The sequence below is a fragment of the Macaca fascicularis genome, chromosome 3 (genome assembly GCF_037993035.2).
Source record: "Macaca fascicularis isolate 582-1 chromosome 3, T2T-MFA8v1.1".
Taxonomy (NCBI): Eukaryota; Metazoa; Chordata; class Mammalia; order Primates; family Cercopithecidae; genus Macaca; species Macaca fascicularis.
In genome coordinates this window covers 5287641-5308708 of record NC_088377.1, presented here as the reverse complement: position 1 = coordinate 5308708, position 21068 = coordinate 5287641, and the positions used below count along the sequence as shown (strand labels likewise).

The following is a 21068-nucleotide window of genomic DNA, read 5'->3' as shown; positions in this document are numbered from 1 at the left end:
TTAACCCCTTCCCTCCTGAAGCGTGGCCCAGCACACATGTGGGACTTCCAGGTCACCCTGCACCCCTGGGAAGCCAGGCACACTGGGTCCCCCTCCCCTGAGTTCGCACCATGCAGAATGGAAATGATGTTGCCTGTCCCCCAGTAGTGGAAGCCAATAGGAGCTGGGATGGCGTGCACAGCCCTGAGGCCAGTGCAGACAGGAAGGGCACAGGCAGGCTCCTTGGGGGCTCACAGCTCCCCAGGCACAGTGAGGGTGGAAGGGACCTTCAGGAGGGTCAGATTGTGGCCAAAACATCACCCGGAAGACCCCACAGCGCCCACTGTGGCTCCTCCTTCCTGGGCCGACCCCGCTGCTCCACCCGGGCGTCTGGAGCTGCTCATTACAGCCGCCTCCACAGTGCCCTCCAGGAAAACCCACAGGGCCTCGCCCCACAGAGTGCTTCTGTGCCCGGCACCTCCCCGGGCCCTTTGGGAGTCTTTCTGATCTGCTGTTTTAGAAGCGCTCCCAGGAAGGTGTGGTCTTCAGGGCACCCCCCTGAGCCACCCCTTCCCACAAACGTGTTTCATGGGAGCTAAGGTTTGGGCCACGCAGGGAATTCTGACCAGGGAGACTTGGCTGAGTGTTCCCACCTGGCACCTGTCTCCCAGCCAGACCCGCCAGACGCTCTCCTCATCAGCACCTCCTTCCTGTGCTGGGGCCCCAGGGAGAAAGCTCTAAGCCACTGCCCAGCTGGCTCCAAAAAGGGTCCAGAAATCACTTTGAGGGTGACCCTGGGGCTGCTCCCAGCATCCCCACGTCCTCCCCATTTCCAACGAGCAGCGCCTGCCCCTGGGCACTCCCCAGCGTGCCCTCCTTCTCCTTGGCAGAGGGTCCTTCCTGCTGCTTCTTCCTGCAGGACAGTCAGGTGTGTGAGGGCGGGCCCTCCAGCCTGGGCACCTCCTCATGTGGCTCCCTTGGTGAGCCACCATCACACAGTAGATGGGTAGAGGGAAGAAGGCAGTGGACTTGGTGGTCCTGACCCTTGTAAACCCAAGGACAGGAAGTGACCACCAGTGCGCTGAGCTGGGTGTCTCTGGGAGATTTTGGACTCCCTGGTGCCTTGACTGTCCTGTTGGCGGCCAACTCCCTTGGCGTGTGGTCCCGTGCAGTACACATCTATCAAACGACCGCAGAAATGAATGAATGAATGCTTTAGTCTGACTTCATACCACATAGGTAGGTTTCAGGATGTTAGCACAGCTAAAAAGCAATCGGGCAAATTACGAAACAAAAAAAGGAAGGTTGGAAAAAAAAAACTGTCATGGGCATGCCTGGCCTCACAGCAACCCTCCAATGGGACCGGAAGAGTCACGTGAACACACGCCCATTTGCTGGCTTTAGCTCATGTCCTGGCCATATAGGACTTGCCTCTGTTTCGCAGCCACATTGGTGTTGAATTTATTCAGGGAGAATTCATATAGCATAAAACCGAGCATTCTAAAGTGAGCAATCCCTGGCACTTAGTGCATTCACAATGTTGTACAACCAGCCTCACCCTCTAGCTCCAAAACATCCCTTCTCACCCAAGTAAAACCCTGGCCCTGTGAAACACTGTCTCCCCAGCCCCTGCAGCCACCAGTCTGTCTCTGTGGATTCACCTGTTCTGATATAAAATGGGTGGTACCACATGTGGCCTTTCCACCTGCCATCTTTCACTCAGCATCGTGTTTGAAGGGTGTATCCACATGGTAGCCCGTATCAGAACTTCATTCTTTTTTATGGCTGAATAATATCCCATTGTATGGGTAGACCACATTTTGTGAGTCCATTGATCTGTGGATGGGCATGAGGGCTATTTCCTCTTTCAGTCCTGTGAATAGTGCTGCTATGCAAATACACACGTGTACATGTAGTCATTGGAGTCCCAATTCTTTGTGCCACCAACAGTTTTTCATAGTTTATAAAACATTAGATCTGTAGAATGTCTACCTCAACCTCCCTCCGTTTCCAGGCATGACTTGACCAAGGGCACAGAGGGTCAGGAACGGCAGGGCCAGACCTGGAACCTGGTCTTCTGATCATACCCTCCACTGCCATGAGGATGAAGGTCCCCATGGAAGGAAACGGAGGGTGTGATCCACTCACCTTAGCAGGTTGGGCAACACCCACCAGGCCAGGCCGCAGGCAGTGCTGTTAAAGTCGGGGCCCCATCGCCTCCCACCACCCACTAAGGTCACAGGAGGCAGCCAGGCTTGCCCACACATGGGGGCAGCTAGAGGAAACCTGGTTAGGGCTTCAGAGAGGGGTCAAGGTTGGAGCCACCCGAGGGGTCAGAGGCAGGAGGCAAAGGGCCCTCTGCTTCCTTCAGCGGCAAATTCAGAGTCTGGGTGCATGGAGGCGAGCAGGAGGAACAGGCTCATTAGAGAAGCCCCACCCAGTTACTCAGCACCTGGTAAACATCGATTATTCCCACTCCGGGCTAAAGGAAAGGGAAGGAAAATTCCCTGGGAATGCCACCTCCCCAAGGAGCTACTGTGAGCCTTTGAGGGTTTGTTTGCATGGAAAGAGAAATCTGGTGTGGATGATTGTACGTCAATGAATCAGCTCTAAATCAATGGAGCAGGTTTTATGGTATCCCTTATGTCATCAACTAGGAGGTCACTCATGCACCTGGGACATCACCTGTTCTCCTCCACGAAAGCTGTGAAATTCTCAACACCCAGTCCAGTAGCTGGCATGTAGGGGGTGTGGAAAAAAATGCTTGTTGTAGGAACTAATGCTGAAACCCAAGGTAGCCCTCATAGAAAGTAAAAGCAGACGCCCTTGATGCCTGTCATTCTGGGATCCCTCGGAGAGAAGGCACACCCACCACTTCCCCACGCCTCTGCCTGCCCCCGGCTCACTCCTGTTCTGAGCCCTCTTGGACCCTCCTGCCGACAAAAACAAGTCTAGGCAGCGTTTTCACCTCTCTCATGTTAATATCTCAGTGGATATCTTAACTACAGAATAGACATAACCTCATTATAACAAAGTTAGCTCAACTCAGCAACTGGAAGGGACAGTTCCCATTTAAAGGTAACTTATGCAGAATATACCACAAAGAGATAGAAGATGTTATGAACAGGAAGTTGAGATTTGAAGGACAAATTGGAGTTCTAGATTGAAAATCACTTTCCTTAGAATGTTGACAGCATTGTTCTCTTGCCTTCAAGCTTCCCTTTTTATTGTCTGTGTCTTACCAAATCAGTAAATGCACACAGTGCAAAAACTGAAAAACTCAGGGCAAGAAAACACAATGCATGCAGCCCTGCTCTCCCACCTGCTCATACCCGAAATCCAGGTCTCACACCATAGGCAGTCACGCTCCAATCTTGCAGCACTTTCTTCTAGTATCCCCCTATCACATGCTTACACTGATGTTTGTTTGCTTTTTTGTTTAAGATTTTATGTATTTATTCCCAACTAGGGAAGATGAAGATTTAGTGCTTTCCTGACAGCCCCACCCACACCCACAGCCACCCTATAGAGTTATGTCATCATTTACAATGAAATCAAAATCCACTGTTTGTACATCATTGTGATTCAATGTGATTCCACCCAACCCAGGCCTGCTCATTTGGCTGGATGTTGAGTTCTAGCTTGGAGGAGGCATTCTTTGCTGCCAATTGCGTGGACTAAACATGAAAACATTCCTACTGCACAGCTACAAGTGTTGGATAAAATGTGAGACTCCTTTTAAATAACTAGCTAAACATACAAGAAGAAAAGAGACAAAATATCCAGGGACCAAAAGAAGAGGGAAAGAAAGCCTGAGTAGTGAACACCAGCTGGGCTGAGACTGACATGGGGATTGCACTAATATTGGCACCCAGGGATCTTGAGTTGAACAGCCCAGAGACAGAAGATAAGGCCAGGGGCCCCAAATGAGGTAGGATATTATAAGCAAAATCCTTGAAGAGCCACCCTGAGAGAAAATGCTGGCCACCCACCAGCAAAGGAAGATGACCTGAAAGCATATCTATCTCAGACCATGCCAGGAGCAAAAAAAAAAAAAAAAAAAAAAAAGAAGAGAAGAGAGGAGAGGAGAAGGGAAGGGAAGAAGGGAAGGGAAGAAAGGAAGGGAAGAAGGGAAGGGAAGAAGGGAAAGGAAGAAGGGAAGGGAATAGAAGGGAATGCCCCTTGAGAATGTGTAATGATGGGCCTGTCTTGTTCAGGTTTGGGATTTGAATTTATACTCCCTGCACAGTTCAGGACTCACAGAGCCACAGAATTAGCACAAAAAATGATCACAGGCTGGCAAGACAACTGAGAATCTTGCAAACACAAAAATCTCTCAGTAAAGACAGCTTCAGCCCAAGCACAAAAGATTCTCACAGCTAGAGCCCCACTGAAAATGAACTCACAATCCAAAATTATGAAACACATAAGGAAACAATCCACCAGCAGACCCAACAAGCAGAGGAATTAGATCCCTAAGAACTGTAGGCAATAGGATTATCAGATGAATGCTTTAAACGGGTATGTTTAAAATGATTATAGTTGTAAAACAAGGAAATGAGCACAAGACACTACCAAGAAAACAAGGCAGATTCAGAAAGAAAGGAGTAGAACTTTGAGAAATGGAAAGTATAGTGAGTGAAATAAAAATCTCAGTGGATATCTTAACTGCAGAATAGATACAGCCTCATTATAACAAAGTTAGCTCAACTCAGCAACTAGAAGGGACAGTTTGCATTTAAAGGTAACTTATGCAGAATGTAGCACAAAGAGATAGAAAAATGGAAATATGAACAGGAAGTTGATATTTGAAGGACAAAATTAAAAGGAGTTCTAAATTGAAAATCACTTTTCTTCAAATGTTGACAGCATTGTTCTCTTGCCTTCAAGCTTCTCTTTTTGTTGTCTAGAAGTCTGATGCATCTGATATCTGATTTAGTATCTCCTTGCACTCCACCCGGAAGCATTTAGGATCACCTCTCCAGCCCCATCCTAGCATCACCTCCCCATCCCTGTCCTAGCATCACCACCCCATCCCCAACCTGGCATCCTTCCATGCTAGGCTTGTGATGGCCATTCTTCTAGCCACTAATCTATGGATTTGCTGTGTCCTCTTTATGTGAAATTCCTGTCCTTTAGTTTGGAAACATTTTCTTCTTTTTCTTTTTTTGAAACTCCTATTATTCGGATGATGGGCCTCCTGGAATAATTCTCTGATTTTCTTTCCTTTCCTCTCCTATGTTCCACGTCTTTGTCTATTTGTTCTTTTTTCTGTGATAAATTATTATCTTTGATTTCTTAGACTTATTTTCTACTTTCAAGAGTTTTATTTTTCTCATCACATTAAAAAAATTCCATTTCTGTTCTCTAAATACACACACACACACATCCCTGAGCTGGTGTTCATTAAAATGTATGTTCTCTCTGAGATATTATAGATTTTGAAAAAATCTTCTTCTGATCCATATTTTGTTTTCTCTAATTTTTTAATCTGCTTGTTGGATTGGTTAGGATGGTCGTGTCTTTGTCTTTCATGTTAGGGCTTTCTTTGTTCTAGTGGGCTCTCTGTTCTTTTTTCAGATAAGTTAGCCACAGATATCTGGAAGCTCTATGTGTGTGGGAGAGCTTATCACTGGGTGACTGTCACTGCAGCATGATGGAGGGAACCTCTAAATGTCAGGTCTGCAGATCTTTTCCTGCTTGAGGTGCTGAGAGAAGGGAGAGAGGCTGCAGGGGTGGAGGTGGGGTGCAGGTGACACCTTGAGTACATAGAGTCTACTCAATTTCCTCCTGTTGAGTTGCTTCCCCCAGCCCCTCTCTGGATATGCCTGGAGTCATGGGGTTCAGGCACACCTGGTTCAAACTTGTCCTGTCTGCTGATGGAGTGGAGACTGGGAAGCCATCTGGGTGTCTACTTGCTCCTGGTGAGGGCGCTCAGGTAGTCCTCTCCTGTCCCACTCTTCTCTCTGTCCTCCAGAGTCTGGTGCCTCCACCCCTAAAGATTGACATTATTGGTGGTAGATTCAACGGACAACGTTATTCTGTCTAATGAGCATACATTTTCTAAATGCTTGTTCAGCTCATCGTGGTCTAGGAACAAATGGTTTTCAGAGCCACACGGCCCACAGACAGACTCGCATCACCTCCCAGTGTGGTCTCCACCGGGCCCATGGCTGGCCTATAGGCAACAATATCCAGCCACAGCCTCATTAGGGCACCAGGTGGGCTTGTCAGTCACACATCTTGGCTGATCAACAAAGGAAGGGAAATGCCAGCAAATCTATTTCCACCATTATCGTGAGAGGGTACTTTCCAGCTCTTCTTCGGGGACACATCCCTCTGCACCCTCCCTCCCTTCCTCCTCCTCCATGCACCCCTTCCCACGCACCCTGGAGAGACCAGCTGGGCTGGCTCCTCAGCAGACCCCTCCTCAGGGGGCCTGGCCTGGCTTCACTGAGCCCACAAAGGTGATGGGTTTGGCTGTGTGCCAGCATGCGGCCATGCCCTGGCTCCAGCATCATCCCATGTATAAAGGGTCATTCCCTGAAGGCAAAGATGGGGTCCCACATTGCCCAGTGTCCTTCCCCACACCAACCAAGGCAGCCCTCGAAGAACAAGTTCTTCCCCACAGCCACCAGGAAAGATGCAAAGGATAAGGAGAGGCTCTGCCTGAGTTCCAAAGTCCAGGAGGAGGCCACCCCATCCTTTCTCCTGGAAGAAGGGCAGCCTCCCCACCAGCCCCACCTGCAGAGCTGCCAGGTGCCAACTCCCTGAGTCTAGTTTTTCCAGTAGCACCACTGGGACCAGGCAGTGATGTAAGGAGGAAGGAAGACACCGCAGAGAGACCAGGTTCCTCTGGGTTGCCTCAGAGGGGCTGAGGTTGCTGAAACCTCCAGGCTCTATTCCAAGGGGTGAGGTCCATCCAAACATGACAATGTAAAGGGAGGTCCTCCCCTGACCCTTGAGTCCCACTTTCTGGGGCCAGCCCTGCTCATGCTTTGGGGAATGCCTTTCTGAAGAGCTCCATGCAGCTGTACATTCATACTGTTGGGTTTACATCATGCTGTGTGGAGAAATGAGAAGCCAATAATTCATCGTGCCCACCCCCTCACTCCCCGGTTTCCCCACTTTCTCTTCTTAATCCAGCATTTTCTTCTTAATTCAGCATCCAACGCATTTTTTTTTTAAATTTAAACTTCCTTCCTTTGTGTGCTAACATTTTACATGTAGATCCTAGCGTGTTTCTTTAGGAAACAGACCCTTTATTGAGCACCTTCATCGTGGCCACTGCAGTTACCTGGAAGGCTCCGGAAGGTTTTTTGACTCCTGAAGCCAGCTGAGGTGCCCAGCTGAGCAAGGGGGTGTTCATCCCAGGGCTCACCCTCATTCAGGGCCATGACCTTTTCTAGTAAGCGTGCACTCTCTTAGGTCCCACCCTGGGTTACCCTGACTCTCTTGGAGTTCAGCATGTGGAGATGACTTTCTTCCTCACTCCGGATGCAATTTGGGAACTTCACCAAGGATTGTGGCCAGGGGCTCTTCCCTCACCTCTGACGGATCCAGTGGGTGGTCCCAGATTCTCACTCTGACCCACCCACTATGACTTCAAAGCTGCTGTGCAGAGTTTTCACTGCTGGGCAGACCTTCCAGAACCTTCCAGAACATCCCATGATTCAGAAGGAAGACACCCTGGATGAGGGAGTCCTCCATTTTTCTGAGCAAATGCATGTGTTCTACACCCAATTCCAGGTCATTCTCCAGTGGTACCTGAGCCCTCCATAGGGCCCCTGTGAGGGATCCTGGGTGGGGACTTCTGTGGCTGTGACAACTGGCCTCTGGGCCACCTTTTCCAGGAACGGCATTCCTGATTCTCCCTTGGGAAACCACCACCTCCCTCTACGTTCAGGGTGGCATCTGCCAGCCTGGCCCAGCCCGGGCCATTGGAACCCTCCATCCCCGGGCTGAAATGCTGGCTTTTGGGGATGGGCGCAACCTGCTGCGGGGTCACCACACTGCATCCATTCTGAGGTGCCATGAATTCTAAATGTACTGTTGTCCTGATCACCTCCAAAATAGGAAAAAATGCTGCCAATGACTATTGTAAGAGGCCATTGACTCCCTCATAGCTGTTAGAATGCAGAAAAAATAACATCTAAGAAACTATGAACGATGTTTAATTTGGAGTTTGGGAAAGGGGAACTATTGGGAGAAAGAAGTTCTCTTTCTGCTGAGATCCTCAGGCCATTTAACCTTGGAGACAAGAAGACAGGGATATATTTTGCAAAGGGCTCACCCATTACTAAAGGTGACACAGGGAAAGGAGACACCGAACATCTGGATCCAGCCATTTCTGACATTGGATTTCATGAAGCAGTACTTATTATTATTATCATCATTATTATTTGCCTGCAGGGCCTAAAGCAGTGACTAGCACCATTCCTGGAACAGACTGGCCACTTAGTGCCTCCTCACTGTGCAGTAAACATTGGTACCGCTGCCCTCCTGAACATCAATGTCCGTGGACAGGTGTGCAGTGCAGAGAAAGTCAGAGCCCAGGCACCTGAGAACAGGGGCCCGTTGCCTCGTGCAGTGGAGTTCTGAACTCCTGACCTTATGCGACAATTAGTTATAAAAGAAGGGAGAAGCAGGGAGAGGGAGAGGAAGAGAGGGAAGAAAGAAGGACAAAATGAGGGAGGAAGGAAAATATGTTCAGGGTTGATAGTCCAAGATGTCAAGAACCTGGCATCCAAAGTGTCACCTTTGGGTCAGGGAATCTGTCTTCCAAGTATCACCTTGTGCCAGTGCCTGGCCCTCCCTCTGCAGTGCCAGTAGGAGGCCTTCACACACCACACCCACTCTTTTGAAATGAGCAACTAACCTTGGCACTGTGGATGGTCCTGGTAAACAAAGTCCCCTAAGTACTGGGGTCAGTCAGGTTCAAGGGCCTGGGAGAAGATGGCAACTCTTGGTTCAACAGCCTGGGAGTGGGACAGTCTGGGTAAACCAGTTGTTTGCCAAGGAAGCCCTCAGGTATACAGGTCCTGGTGCTGTCAGCCGTCTTGGTGAAGCACCAAGAGGTTGACTGGACACTGCCCTCTGCTCAAGAGGGACTTCAGAAGGATTCTGAAGTGGGGCCCAAAAAGTCCTAAGATTTATAGGACAGGGTACTGAAACCATGGAACCAGAAGTGACATGCCAATCGTGGGTCAGGTGTTCCCCTCTGCTCTCCAAGAGCGTGGCTTCAGGTGTGGGTCTAGGTGGGGTGCTGACGATGAAATCTTGGTGCATCTGAGCCCAGCAGGCTGTTTCTGACTTGGCTGGAGCTGAGGATGGAGGAGCATAGGAAGAAAGCATCGCAAGGACAGGAGTTTTCTGAGCTGGTGTCATAGAGGTGTGAATGAAGCAGGGCAGAGTGGGAAGCCTGGGTGGAATCCTCCACTACTACTCTTTGGCTGGTACCTGAACTGGATATCCCAGTCAATAATGAGGGGGAGTTTGGCACCACATCCCCCTGGTCCTGACCTCATCCCCCGGCCACTGGGAGGGCTGCAGTGAGCTAAATGGTCTGGGGGCCTGGATGTCAGCGCATGTGGACCTGTCTTGCACCTTGGCTTGCCCCAGCCAGGGAGAACCACTTTTCTCCTAGAACCTACCATCTCCACATGTCAGAGCTGATGAACGCAGGCTGTCATCATCTCTCTGACATTGCTCAGGGCTGGGGTTCTGGAGGGAATAGCCAGGGGTGTACTAAAAGACCCTTGGCCCCAGAACAACTGTAGAGCATGTGAAGCATAAGACCCACTTTTGTTTCCTCCCAGGAACAAAGGGGCAGACTTTTCCTAAAGTGGAAGATATAAAAATGCATTCAATCCTCAAACCAGAAGATGCTCCTGAACGAAAAAAACACAGAATAGGAATCAGAGGGGAAGGAAAATGCCCGAATTTTCTGGGAAAAGAAGAAGAAAAACGGGAGGCTTGTTAAATTATCACTATTTCAAGACAGGCAAGGAAAAATGTAGGTTCCCAAATGAAAAAACAAAAGGGAAATTAAGCCAAATGACAGTCTTAGTAAGAAACAGTTCCTAGGCATCGCGACCTGGCATAAAAATCTTTAAGGGTGAGTCACCATTCTGCAGGGCCAGGGAGCCCGGCTGACAGGGTCACTAGGCACGGCACAGCCAAGAAGGCCACCAGTGTGTCAGGGAGATCATCACACACCTTGATTGACCTCATGTGTGTGTTTTGAGGATGATGGGAATGGCTCTCATAGCCAGAGAAAAGAGATACAAATACAGACCAGCAAGAGTGACTGCTGGGGTGCTGGGCTGTAACCGAAGGCATGGATGTGAAATCTGTTTCTAATAAGACACAGAAATGTATATGTGATATTTGCATAAGTCACACACAGCTTTCTAGGTCTGTCTGCTGAGGGCCTAGAAGCAATGACAGCCCAGGAACAATGAGCACCTCTAGCACCCAGATCTTGGCATCTAAGAACCATTCTCCACTCAGAGAAATGGTTTCCTTGGAGAAATGCCTGCTTCCAAGGCTGGGGAAGTACGTACAAGGTGGTCCTGGAACTGTGTCAGAAAGCAAGAAAGCACTCAGAGAAAGATGGGAGGTGAGGGGGCACAGGAGCCTGCGTAGAGGTGCCCAAACCAGCCAAATCAGGGCTAACCTGACCATCAGAATAATTGAGTATAACCCATCGATTAAACAGGGATCCAAAACTGCATACTGATGTAAATAAACAACAGTGGGAGAGGAAAAAGCCCTCCTTGGTACATAGTATCATGTCTGTGGTATTTCTGCCAAAAATGTGTAACCTAAACCATATCTTGAGGAAAATTACATAAACCTAAACTGAGGACATCCCACCAAATAACTGGCCTTACTTCCCAAAAGGTCTAAATGAACCCATGAAGGAGCCTCATGTCACAAGTTAATTCAAAGTCAGAAAAGAGAAGACAGAACTGAGGATTGATGAAAACGGAAGCCACATGGCAATTGAAACACCATGGGGTCCCAGGCCAGAGTGAAAAAAAAGAGGTGCTGCTGTGTTTTTCAACTTTCTTCTTCTATAAAGGACAGTTTTGAGATAAAATTAGCAAAATTTGAAGATAATTTGTGGATTCGATGGTAATATTGTACCAATGTTAATTTCCTGAATGTGATGAGTAAACTGTGGGTGATGTAGGAGAAACTCTTGCTTTTAGGAAATGTACACATAAGTATTTAGGAGTAACAGGGCACACTGTCTGCAACCTACTCTCAAACAGGTAGGTGGGTGGATGAGAAAGTCAAATGCAATCAAATATAAGCAAACAGGGAATCTGGCTGAAGGGTTACCAGAGTTCTATGTACTATTCCTGTCACTTTTCTGCAATATGAAAATATTTCAAAATACAGAACATAAGAACTATAACATTTCAATAAAAACTTTAGTGTTGGGAGCTTTCATCCAGACACATTTCTCTCCCCGACTGGATCACCCGTGTGTGGAGGGACCCAGGCAGAGGATGACGCCCAGCTCCACCCTCTGCTTTCTCATGGCCCCACGGCCTGGGTTAATTCAGGACACAGGGGCCCTTCCAGAAGGCCATCTGCAAGCTTCTGTCACTGCCTCAAGCCTTTGGTTTTCAGAAATCAGATTACATGAGCTTGTTGATAAGAAAAAGCAGTCTCAACCAGCTTCAAAAAAGCAGGCAAGTACTTTGCTTTATTGACACCAAATGGAACTTTTCGTCCCTCATGCAGTCCACACAATAGTAGCATAACACAGTAAAGGCAAAATGAGGCATATTAAAACATAGCCAGTTTTAACAGCTTGGATATTTCCTGTCATGGAAAAGTATCCTGCCCACAGATTCACATTAACATACATGGTACATTAATATCAATCTCTATCATATACCAGGCCATGGTACATGTTTGCACACAGGGTCACGTTCTGCAACAAACTTATTCTAATAACAGTATTAGGAAGGCACCCTATGGGACACAGGTAATAGTTAAGTTGCGAGACTAGATGGGCCGCATCTTTTACATCCAATAACCGCCCTGGGGCCACACCCCAAACTGCTGAGGTGCGGATGCATGTCTGCAAAGCAGGTCAGAAACCCTCCCCCTATAACCCCAAAACACTATCCTTATCCCAAATCACCTACCAAAAATGAGAGCTGGAAAGGACGCAGATGAGCAGTGCATCTACCTAGGTAATACTGTCCATGTCTAGGTAATACTACATAGTTCTATCTTCATACTGTCTATGAAGATAAAAAACAGTTTCTCCTGCACCTCTTCCCCCAAGACTGCTGCACTCCAGCGACCTGAGGGGGCTCGCCTCAGTCCCCAGGACTGAGGTTACAAACGGAGAATTTTTTTAATGACTCTTATGCCTGTGGCTCTAGAGTTCCCAAAACACCTTAGACAATGAGAAATGAACAGCAGCTAGTACCATGTGAGCACGTGTGTGTGGTTGTCCACAAGGACTCACCAAAGTAACAGACTGGAATGGTTAAGAGCTGGCCACACACACGTCCCGCAATGCTGGCTGCTACCATTCACTCCTTGTTGCATAAAACTTGTTTTCAAAGCCAACCCCACTACTTAGTCATCATTTACAGACTAGACTATCCAATGTTATGAACATTTTTAACAGGTTTCAAGCAGCAGCTGATAAGGCATTCATCTCTTAAGATATTTTATAAAACAATTCCATGGAAACTTTAAGACAGGCCTCTCTGCCCACTGCTGTGTATGAAGATAAAAAACACAGTTTCTCCTGCACCTCTTCCCTCAAGACTGGTGAGCTCCAGCGGCCCAAGATGGCTCGCCTCAGGAGAGAGTGGATGCTTCCTCGCCTGGGGCTTCATCACTGAGAGACCAGCCTCAGCAGCCCATTAGGAGCACAACGAAATGACTCTGACCCACGGTCCTTTCAGACAGCAGGTGCCTAGATCGGTGATGGAGCGGGCACATGCACCTGAGCCAGCTTCGCCTGGAGGGGACACTCCGGTCAGCAGCAGCCACCTCCCGATGGCACCATGTCACCTCCGCTTGGTCAATGTTTAGGCAAGCCACAACAGGGCCCCACGCAGGATCGTTCCATCCCCATGAGGAAGACAGGACAGGACCAAGAGCCCCACATGGACCCCTGGTCTCCACAGGCAGCCAGTTAGGTCTTGCTTCGCTGCAGGAGGGTGGCGGTGGGGCCATGGCCGCCCTGGAACTTGAGGCTCTGCAGGTTGATGTGGGCCCCATGCCTGAGCAGAGTCTCCACTGTCTGTGCATGCCGGCCCTGGGCGGCCAGGTGCAATGCGCTGAGCCCCTGCTCGTCAAACAGGTCAATGACGTCGGTGCTGACCAACTCCTCCACCACCTCCGAGTGCCCGTGGGCAGCAGCCAGGTGCAGCGCCGTCTGGTTCAGGGGTCCCCGGGCCAGCACATCGGCCTTCTCCTCGATGAGCAGCTTGACAGTGGCCAGGTGTCCGTTGCGGGCAGCCAGGTGCAGAGCAGTGTAGCCGTCGGAGGTCACGGCCTCCTTGCCGGCGCCCCGATGCAGAAGCAGCCTGGCAGTGCTCGTGTGCCCCGTCTCTGCGGCCACGTGCAGGGGTGTCTGTGCCAGCAGGCTGCAGACATTGACGTCGGAGCACAGGTCGATGAGGATGCGGGCCACGCGGTAGTGCCCGCGCTGTGCAGCCAGGTGCAGGGGCGTCCTCCCATCCAGTGTCTGGGCGTTCACACTCACCCCCGGCTGCTTGGCCAGCAGCTTGACGATGGGGAGGTGGCCCTGCCAGGAGGCATAGTGCAGCGGCAGCCAGGCATCCTTGCCCTGCAGGCTCACGTCCACGCCTCGGCGCAGCAGGATGCGCACGATATTCTCCTGGCCATGCTGGCAGGCCACGTGCATGGGCGTCCGGCCCTCAAAGTCCACCTCGTTGACCGAGGCATTCTTCTCCAGCAGCAGCCGCGTGCTAGACTCGTCCCCGTTCTGGGCTGCAAAGTGGAGGGCCGTCCACTGGTCCTCATCCTTGGCGTTGACACTGATCTTCCGTGCCAGCAGGAGCTCCACGACGCCCCGCACCTTCCTCTCCACAGCCATGTGCAGCGGGGTGGAGCCCCTCCGGTTAGTCAGGTTGGGGTTGGCATTGTTGAGCAGCAGCCACTTGACACACTCCTCTTGCCCGGCCTCCACCGCCAGGTGCAGCAGGCTGGCGCCACCGTCCAGTGCCAGGTCCACGTCCTGTGGCTGCAGGATCTTCATCAGCTTGCTGGTGTCCCCAGACACGATGGCATCCATGAGCTTCTTCTTCTGGACGTCTGTGGTGCCCAGATCTGCAGGGAGAGGAGAGGCAAGTGTCAGAGCGCGGCTGCACATCCAGGGACGCAGCGTCTCTGGGAGCCTGGCTGTGGCGCTCAGGTGGAGGAGTGCCAAGGCCTCCAGGCTGTTCGCTGGACACCTGACCATGTTTGAGCATTATCTGTGCCTCCTGATTAAGGTCAGTCCTAGTGGGAGCCCCGGGGCAGGCTGGCGAATGTCTTTCAGGTGCTCGTTAGTTGGTCTGCAGAATAAAACCCACTCTCGCTGTCCTGCGGGGTGCTGAACCCCCTTGGTGCCTAGAGATGGCAGTGACTGCAAACATTCCTTCATTAAAGAAAGAAGGAAAAAGGGCACAGACTAAAAGACCAGGCCGGAGACCCCTTCGCCTGGAAGCCTCGGCACTTGCCATCCACGGACACCCCAGGCCTAGCAGCCTGCAGAGCTGGTGCCCAGAGCTGGAAGGGGCTGCTGCAGCTCCTGCCCCACCTCGAAGTGGCACCTCCTGACCTGGGGAGGTCAAGAGGGAAGTTTGCTATGATAATCCTGAAGGGACCGAGCCTCTTGTTTCAGGAAGACGTTAGTCCAGCACTCAAGATGAAAAGTTGCATTTACCACAAAAATCCTACTGTAGTGCCTGGAATTCTGAGTCCCTGAAATAAGACTCTCCTCCACCCTCATGTGAAACACATGGGGACTTGGAAGGTGGCGGTGTTAAGGTGTTAAGAAAACGGAACCCTCCCAGTCGGGCTTGGTGTTTGAACACTGGTATTCCGAGTAGAGCCAGTAAAATAATCCTCTCTCGAGCATGAAGACGATATGCCATTTCAGAGTATTAGACCCAAAGAGAATTTTCTAGAACGTACTTCTCCATGGGAGATGGTGGTATTTCTTTCTGCCCAGTCTTAGACTTGGCCCTGACTCTCTTCCTCAACCCCATCACCTACTGCTTATCTGCCGTCACACCAGGTCTTCCCCACTGTGTCTATGTAGCATTTCCTTAACCCAAGACACCCTCTTTTGCCCCCAGTATTCTAATCTAAAAATCCCAGGAGGTCTGTAAGATCCAGGAAAAGTCTTTGCCTCCAAGAGGATGTACCAATCCACCAGGAAAAGCCAGGATGGATTGGTACATCCTTCCCCCCAAGATCACAGCCTTGGCCCTCAGCCCCCGTGGCTGTAGCCCTGAGCGTAAATCCCTGTATTTTCCATCAGAGCTGCAGCCCCTTCAGGAATAGGGCAGGAACACATCTTACCACTGCAGCTGGCAAAGAGGAAGCCAGAATGACCACTAGGCCCAGCACCCTGGAGCAGGGATAGGAAAAAAAGCACCTTCCAAAAACAAAAGCCATCAAAATTAACATAAAAAGATAAGATTCGCTAAGTGAGAAGTGCTCCTCCCTAACAGGAGATTTGCAAAGGTGGCCTGGTGTTAAAACCTCCAAGGATAACCAACACATTACAAGGCCTGGACTACCGTGAATGGGGAGCCCACATATGGAAGGCATGGGTGTGTACCCAGCAGCATCTGAGCAGAGGGTGTGGGACTGCCATCCTGGAGACAGGAGGCCCGCCAGGGAGTGGGGCTCAGCTCCTCGCCGGGCTCACCGCACTGGATGGGGTTTCCAATCTGTAGACCAGAGGTCAGCCTCTACCCATGGCACTGGCACAGGCAAGACTGTTGCATGGACTGGTGATGTGGCCTGTTCCCCACGTATGCTAAGCGACATAGGATGGAGCCAAATGCCCAACACCCAAAATTAATTACTTCAGACAGAGAGAACACAAAGAAGAATTATTGTTGGGTCGAGAAACTTCCCCTTGATTCTGTTTAGCTGCTCACTGAGTCCAGTCAACTTTCCCGCCGAGCCCAGCATCTCCCGGGACACAAAGAGGCGTCCCCACTTACCGCTGGTCGAAGGCTCCCGCTCAAAGGACAGCGACAGTGATCCTCTAGAAGAGAAGGCGGAGTCCACCGAGGACACCCCCGAGAGCCTCTTCCCACTGCCGGACGATGGCAGCTTGGACTCAGAGGAGCTGCGGCTGAGCTCCTCCGGGCCCTCGACAGCCTGGGAAACTCCAGAGTCCAGCTGTGAGAGCAGCTCGGAGAGGCTGTAGTCGTTATCGAAGGTGGGGGCGGAGGCCCGCTTGAGCCTGGCAGACACAGGCACCACCTGCGAAGATGCAGAAGAAGGGGTGGGTGAAGACCCTGCCATACCCCGTATGGCCCGCCCATGACACAAACACGAAAGAGCAAGGTGGGCCATGGGAGGGAGGTGGGGGAAGAAAGGACGGAACCTGGAAGCAACACAGATAACCTATCGGTCCCCCAGCTCAGACCCCGCCTCCGCACAGCATTAGGGAGCTCAGACGCCGAGTCTGCACAGCACCCGGGTGCTCAGACACCACGTCGGTCCGCACAGCACCAGGGAGCTCGGACTCCACAGCCACACAGTGCCGTGGAGCTCAGACGACGCAGCCGCACAGCGCCAGGGAGCTCAAAGACTTGGAGCTACAAAGACTTGCGCTGGCTCCACCCAGCCCAGAAACATTTTAAGGAAAGATCGACTTCATAAAAGTGCAAAATCCAGCCTCATGCAGCTCTGGATGCCATCTGCTCAGTAGCACCGCGCACAGCGTCACCCAGACAAAAGGCAGGTAATGTCAAGCTGCAGAGTGTGGTGAAGCATGCGTGGCAGGACACAGCTGCCCAGCACAGGCCAGCATTGGCAGGAAACAAGAGGACAGACAAGAACTGGGCAGGACCCCCACAGGTGGCTACAACTGCGACCTCCCCGCGGAACCACGTGGGGCTGGCCTGGGGGCTGTGTGGGGACAAGGGAAGGGGGAAGGGCCCGGCTACAACGATGAGGGATAATCCAGTCCGACGCACACCAATGACACCTTTTAAAGGGTCTCGCTTCACGGACTGCAGGGGCAGCAGGTTTCTGGTGGGTAAGTGGAATCTGACAAGATTTCACATTTCTTCCCTTAGGCACACCTATTTGCCCCAAATCCCCACCCTCTGTGGGACGGCTCAATGTCCCGCACTCTTGCTGGGTGCACCAAGCCACCCCCACATGTTGGTTGCCTTCTTTCCCTTATCAGGGCCCAGGTCTGCCTCTTCACCAGCAACCCCCAGGCACCTTTGCTCCCAGACTCACTGGCACGCATGCACTTTATGTTGAGACAGTGGGCACGCCATACATGTTTCCGGCTCTCCTGAGCTCACACCGACAGGCTGGGATCAATTGCCCAACACCAGATAACACGTTATAAAGCTCACTTAGCTCTGCCTCACAGGTCTGCTCCAGTCTCATCACCTGAAAGGGTATTTAGCCAGCCCTGGCACTTGGAACTTCTTATCACATCTGAAATCACCTAGGTGGCACTCATCAGAGTACAGACCATTTATGAGCAGCTATAAAGGGACTGGATCCCCGAACCAGAGGTGCAAAAACACCCAGACACCAGCTCTCCCTCCCCGTCTGGGGCTGGGCCTTCTGATCCCCGTGGTTCCACGCACATCCAATGAGTGGCTATTTAGTGTCAGGGAAGCCCTTACATTACTCATGCAGAATCACAGACAGGAGGTGGGGCGGGGATGCAGTCGGGCAGGTGGACCTGAGCCCCCGTGGGACCTACACTTCTAACGGAGTTGGGTGCGGGATGGGCTCAGAAGAGAGGGAGAGTGGTCCGGGCGTGGAGGAGTCTGCAGAGAGGAGGAGTGGTTTGGAAACCCTGCCTGGAAGCCGAGGAGACAAAAGACCCCTGTGGGAAGGGCCCATTACCTCGCTCCTGGGCTCTGGGGGGCTTTTCACGTCCAGGTCGTGAGTGGTTTCTTTCACTTCATCATCAGGCTTTTCACACAGGTCCTCGGTTTCAGAAGTAATTTCTTGTGGGGAAGAAAGGGGACATGTCACTCGGATGATAACTTCTACGTACACAAGCCTTCCATTTAAACACGGGCGGGGCCTCCACAAGCTGGGGGATTTCTCACATGCCTCGGCCAGGCTGAGCTCGCCAGGCAAGCCCAGGGGCCCTACATGGGCGATTTGCTGGCCAAACCCAGGCCCCCCGTTGGTAATCATTTGCAGGCCCCACCAGACTCAAAGCAGAAGCCTTCCCCGGGAAAGCCCCACCTGCCAGTTGCAGGGAGCAGAGCTGCCAGCACCTGGCGGAGGAGCTCCCCATTCATCCCGTTTCCTGCCATAAGCTTTACATGCAGCAGTTTCCATCTCATCAGGGTCACTTTCCTATGCCAGAGACACATCTGTCCCAGGAAGTCAACTCCCCAAGGGCAACACCTCCAGCCACCAGCCAGGTGAGTCCCCGGGAAGAGCATGGCTGCACCTGAACTTCAGACTCCCATACAGACTCCTCTGGGCAGCAAGCCCAGCCCTGGCGGGGAGCAGGGGATGGATGGTTGGAGGCGACTCAGTTCCAGCTGCTGTGGCCGAGCCTTGAGTACCAGAGGCCACAGGCAGGTGCTGGGGCCAACCTATCTGTGCAGGGCTCATTTTGGCCCACCTGTTACATGCCTCGTTTCTCACCCAGGCCTGGTCCCTGACCCTGTCCTGTCCGTCACCACTACCTCCTGTGACACCCACAGACCGTGCTGGGGAGACCCTGGGGAACTCACCTTGGAAGGTGGGCCGAACTCGCGGATCCTCCTGCCAGCACCGCTGCATGAGGCGTATCAGGTGGCTGCAGGCGCGCGGCCGGGCTCTGCACACGGGCGGCAGCTCAGGGCGGTGGCCCTTCACCACCTTCACCATGATGTGCAGGATGTTCTTCTCATCTGCCAAGGGAAGGATGCGAGTCAGGGGCTCTGCAGGGCTGGGTGGCAGCGTCTCACTCTTGGGAGGAAATGACACACTTGCCGGGGACCACGGTGGGACCATCCCCACACCATCCCAGGGAGACGGCTTCCCCTCCCGTTCCATAGCCAGAGATTCCTGTAACCCTCATCCTCACGGGGCACCGTGCTCTCTAGTTTACTAGTTTTGAAATCGACCTCTTTCCTTGGGTTCTGATCTACCAGATGGAGTCAGTGTGTTTGGTCACAGAGATCTTTCTCGGCATCCCACCCAAAGGAAGATGAGGTTCAAAGAAGAACAATATCTTATGAGGCTCATTCCATCAACAGCCCAAGCCAGCAAAGGGAATGAGGTTCACGCACCATGGAGGAGCCACAGCGTCCTGCATCCACAGAGACCCAACTCTCTCTACAATGGCGAAGAAGTCTTCCTCAGTTCCAACTCCAATCCCAAGCTCAGGTCCCCAGCTGGCCTCCCCTGCAGCTGCACCAGGGCTGGGGTGTGTGGGAAGGCTCTTTCCCTTCAATTCACCATGTGGGGCCGCACCTGTCCTTTCTGACTGCCTTCACTTGTATGCATGGGCTCTGGCATACTATTATTATTATTATGGCCACAACTTCCACCCTGACTGGGAAGGGTTCAGGGTGACCTCCAGTGGGCCAAGTTCTTTTTTCTGCATAGCCTGGAACCCTCAAGGTGGACTCCAAGCTTCTTGTTCCCAACAGCCCTCTCTGCGCTCCAGATACAAACACGTCAGCCCATGGAACGGCAGCTCTTTGGAGAGGCCGTGTGCCCCAGCAGGTGTGGAAAATCCGCTGAGAATCACCCACAGCTGCCAGGATTCCATACGATGTTTTGCTCCACTTTCCCATTAAATCTTGTGCAATAAATACCTTAAGTATTTAACAGGCTATTTCCATGATTATTCAGACTTCCAAAACCAACAGCTCTTCTAAATAAAACGAAAGTGAACTGACGTAAACACCTGGAATATGTCCTGCTGCCAAACGCAGACTAGAAAAGCTGGGGAGAGGCCTTGTTCTCCTGCACCTGGAACCCCCTCCTATCTATTAACCCATTTATGCCTGAGGCTGCAACTTTTTGAATTTGAAAAATCAGACCTTGGTGATGACCTTGAGCAGTAGGATATGAATAATTCCCACATGCTTAGCGTTCCAATAATGGAACACTAGGCATATTCAGCAATAAAGCACAGGGACTTGAGCCTTGATCTGTCCCCTGTGCCTAGCTTCAAGTGTCACATCTATCAGATCCCCTCATCTATCAGACACCGCCACATTTCACAAGCATTCGGGCCGTAGGCACTGTGCGGGAGAACGTACAGAAGGCAAGAAAGGCAACAGGTGGTCAGGCAACACAGAGAGACACCGGCCGGCAGAGGCCTGGCAGAACGTGTTCCGTGCTTTCTATTGGCATTCTTTCAAAGCTGCCAAGATACTTGACCTTGCGACGCTGGGAAGATCTCTTCTCACCCCATCACCTTTCCCATACATCAGCTCCTAGTCTGAGCCCAACTAACAAGGGGGTAGGCCTTGACTCTCATCTTCATTTTGAGACATTTTCGGTCACACCACAAAATATCATAAGTAGCCCAGAAATGCCTTTAGAGGAAAAGGGAATCTGTCCAACAAAGCTAAAAAGTCCTAGATTTTTATGATAAGTAAGTCAAGGTGTGACAACTTTGAGGATGATGTTCGGAACGGTCGCTGCCTGGCTGGGGAAGGAAACAGCACAGCTCTCAGGCTGGGCAGGGGCGCTGCTTCCGCATGCGAATCCATGACACTGAACGGCTGTGGACGTTGGCTGTGCAAGCACGTGGGCAGACATAACACTCCTGAACTGTACGCTTCACGCAGTCAACATGCTAAGTTTTGTTATGTGTATTTTATTACTTTTTTTTTAAGTAAACAAAAAAGAATTAGTTGGAA

General features: G+C 51.4%; 1 protein-coding gene across 2 annotated transcripts in view; it reads right to left on the bottom strand.

The window, feature by feature from the left end:
• Window positions 1-5820: 5820 nt before the first annotated feature.
• Window positions 5821-21068, bottom strand: part of RIPK4 (receptor interacting serine/threonine kinase 4) — a 32492-nt gene continuing 17244 nt past the window's right edge. The window contains exons 5-8 of one of the 2 annotated variants that reach the window (XM_074033979.1): window positions 18942-19100; window positions 18091-18194; window positions 16209-16473; window positions 5821-5974 (exon numbers count right to left, since the gene is read on the bottom strand). In XM_074033979.1, coding sequence (XP_073890080.1) covers window positions 5838-5974; window positions 16209-16473; window positions 18091-18194; window positions 18942-19100 — 665 coding nt within the window. In that variant the 3' untranslated portion in view covers window positions 5821-5837. Of the gene's footprint in view, window positions 5975-11671; window positions 14317-16208; window positions 16474-18090; window positions 18195-18941; window positions 19101-21068 lie in introns of those variants that run through there. The other variant, XM_005548641.4, reaches the window with a different exon arrangement.